Source organism: Mus pahari, chromosome 21 (assembly GCF_900095145.1).
Source record: "Mus pahari chromosome 21, PAHARI_EIJ_v1.1, whole genome shotgun sequence".
Lineage (NCBI taxonomy): Eukaryota > Metazoa > Chordata > Mammalia > Rodentia > Muridae > Mus > Mus pahari.
The window spans coordinates 19,650,301-19,652,880 of record NC_034610.1 but is presented as its reverse complement, the minus strand read 5'-3'; the positions used below and the strand labels follow the sequence as shown (position 1 = coordinate 19,652,880).

The 2,580-nt window shown below is 52.8% G+C and overlaps 1 protein-coding gene across 1 annotated transcript in view; it reads left to right on the top strand.

Moving 5' to 3' along the window:
• The first annotated feature begins 518 nt into the window (after window positions 1–518).
• The window catches only part of Tbl3 (transducin beta like 3), an 8,114-nt gene continuing 6,052 nt past the window's right edge, over window positions 519–2,580 (top strand). The window contains exons 1-3 of the mRNA XM_021220973.2: window positions 519–644; window positions 2,003–2,054; window positions 2,253–2,348. Of these exons, the coding sequence (XP_021076632.1) occupies window positions 604–644; window positions 2,003–2,054; window positions 2,253–2,348 (189 nt within the window). The 5' untranslated portion in view covers window positions 519–603. The remainder of the gene's footprint in view (window positions 645–2,002; window positions 2,055–2,252; window positions 2,349–2,580) is intronic.

Here is a 2,580-nt window from a genome sequence, read left to right as displayed (position 1 = left end):
AAAAGAAAACAAGCCGGAAGGGCACGCCTTTAATTCCAGCAGTCGTGAAGTAGTAGGCAGATCTTCAACAGAACGAGTTCCAGGACAGCCAGGGCTTCAGAGAATCTGTCTCGAAAAACGCACACACACACACAAAAAGAGGGTGGGAGGAGAGGGAGGAAAGGAGACACACACACACACACACACACACACACACACACACACAGGGGTGGGGGCGGGACAAAGGGGCAGAAGTCCTGGGCAAGGTCACAGCAGCAGGTGATAGGAGGGGAAACTTTAAGCACCGCCGAGACACAAATCCGTTGTTCTAAAAGGCATCTTGTCTAGCAAAACAAAAAGAACAGGACAGGACAGGAAAGGAAAACAGACCCAATGAAAACAGTAAATAAGACGTTCAGCGGCCGGCTGCCAGCGACCACACTGGAAACGCCTTCGGCTCCCACTCCTAGCGGCAGCAGCGGGTCTCCCGGCGCGCATGCTGATGGCGTCAAAGAGTTGCGGCTCATGACGTCATCACCGCGTGCCTTGAAGTACAGAGTAGCGCACTGGCCGGTTCACGCGGGGGCAAGGCTGCTGAACTCGGAGGCAAGTGCTGCCTGGGACATGGCCGAGACTGCGGCGGGATTCTGCCGCTTCAAAGCCAAGTAAGTCCTGGGAGGAGGCGCAGACCCGAAGGGAATGGGAAGGAACCGGAAAGGGAGCCAGGAGTTTGGGGTGGGGGGCTCTGAGTCCTGTGCTCCGTCAGTTCCCCTGTGAACAGCTGCTGTTAGTGCTAGGATAGGAAGAGGCTCTGCCTGTATCCATAGTGTGTAGTTTTCAGATAAATAATTTCCGTCTGTCACTGAGTGGATTGGATTATGGCAAGCAAGCTCCAGCAAAGCGAAGCCTCGGTGCAGACAGCATCTCTGTTGATTGGCTAACTGGTTGCAGAGTCTCCGAGGTTGCTTTTACTTTGATGGGCAGACTTCCACGGGCTCGACTTAGGAGCTTGGAGGGCAGAGCATTTGAATTTGGGAAGACCAGCCCAGCCCAAATAGAGGGTAGAAGCAAATGACCTGTTATAGGGCCTAGGCCAGGAGCAGTGACGCTGGGGTGTTGATCATTAAGAAAGATAGGCAAGGGCTGGTGAGATGGCTCAGTGGGTAAGAGCACCCGACTGCTCTTCCGAATGTCCGGAGTCTAAATCCCAGCAACCACATGGTGGCTCATAACCATCCATAAAAAGATCTGACTCCCTCTTCCGGAGTGTCTGAAGACAGCTACAGTGTACTTACATATAATACATAAATAAATCTTAAAAAAAAAAAAAAAGAAAGATAGGTAAAAGTCCTTCTGGGCAAGGCAAGGTAATGTCACAAAAGCGTGTGAGGTGTGAAAGAAGGGGAAGTTTAAGCACTGCAGAGACACCCCTCAGTTGTTCTAGAAGTCACTAGACAACAGAGATGAAAGAGTTGGTAAGAAACTCACTGAGGAGACTGCAATGGCCACCGCCATTACCTCCTAGAAAACTCCATCGACTTGGTTTGGACCAAAGCAGTAGAAGGAGTGGAAAAGAGGGCAGCGTTAGTCAGGTCCCAGAAATCACTGTTAGTCAGGGAGAAACCAAATGAGGCTGAGGCTGGAGGAGTGCCGTGGCATGCTGGGCCTACTGGTCAAGACTTTTCCTGGCCTCCCACAGCTAGTAGGGAGCCCCCAAAAGACCCCAGTGCTGAAGACTGAGCTGTGGGCTTCCTTCACCAGAGTCAGGCCCGTCTCTTCAACCTGTCTGGTGACCCCATGAGAGCCACTGGGGCATGCGCACCAGCTAGCTCTGCATCTCAGCCTCTCCGTAATGTGAAGCATCCTCCCACAGAGATGCTTGTTTTTCACCCCTGGGTTCCTGCTGCTGCCTGGGCACTCAATAAGGGCAATCATTTGTCTCATCTCTGGGAGAGCACCCAGTGTGCTGGGGGCACTGGGCAGGGACATTAGGCCATCACTCAGCACCCTGTTCTCTTCCCAGCTATGCTGTTGAGCGGAAGATTGAGCCCTTCTACAAGGGCGGGAAGGCACAGGTAACTCACCAGGGGCGGGAAGGCACGGGTAACTATCACCAGGGGCGGGAAAGCACAGGTAACTCACCAGGGGCGGGAAGGCACGGGTAACTATCACCAGGGGCGGGAAGGCACGGGTAACTATCACCAGGGGCAGGTGGGAGAGGGGGGGGCAGGGAGTACTGAGTAGTTTCTTGGCTGAGACCCTTTTGTCCCTAGCTGGACCAGACTGGCCATTACCTCTTCTGTGTCTGTGGTACCAAAGTGAACATCCTGGATGTGGCCTCAGGGGCTTTGCTTCAGAGCCTGGAGCAGGTAAGGACAGACTTGGGCAAACGTGAAAGGCCCTTTGGGAGAGCAGCGCATTCTTTTTTTTTTTTTTCCCATGGTAAAGTGGACTTTAATAAAGCATTACAAAAGTTCTTTTAAAATTAGAATAGTAAGCCGGGCGTGATGGCGCATGCCTTTAATCCCAGCACTCAGGAGGCAGAGGTAGGTGGATTTCTGAGTTTGAGGCCAGCCTGGTCTACAAAATGAGTTCCAGGAC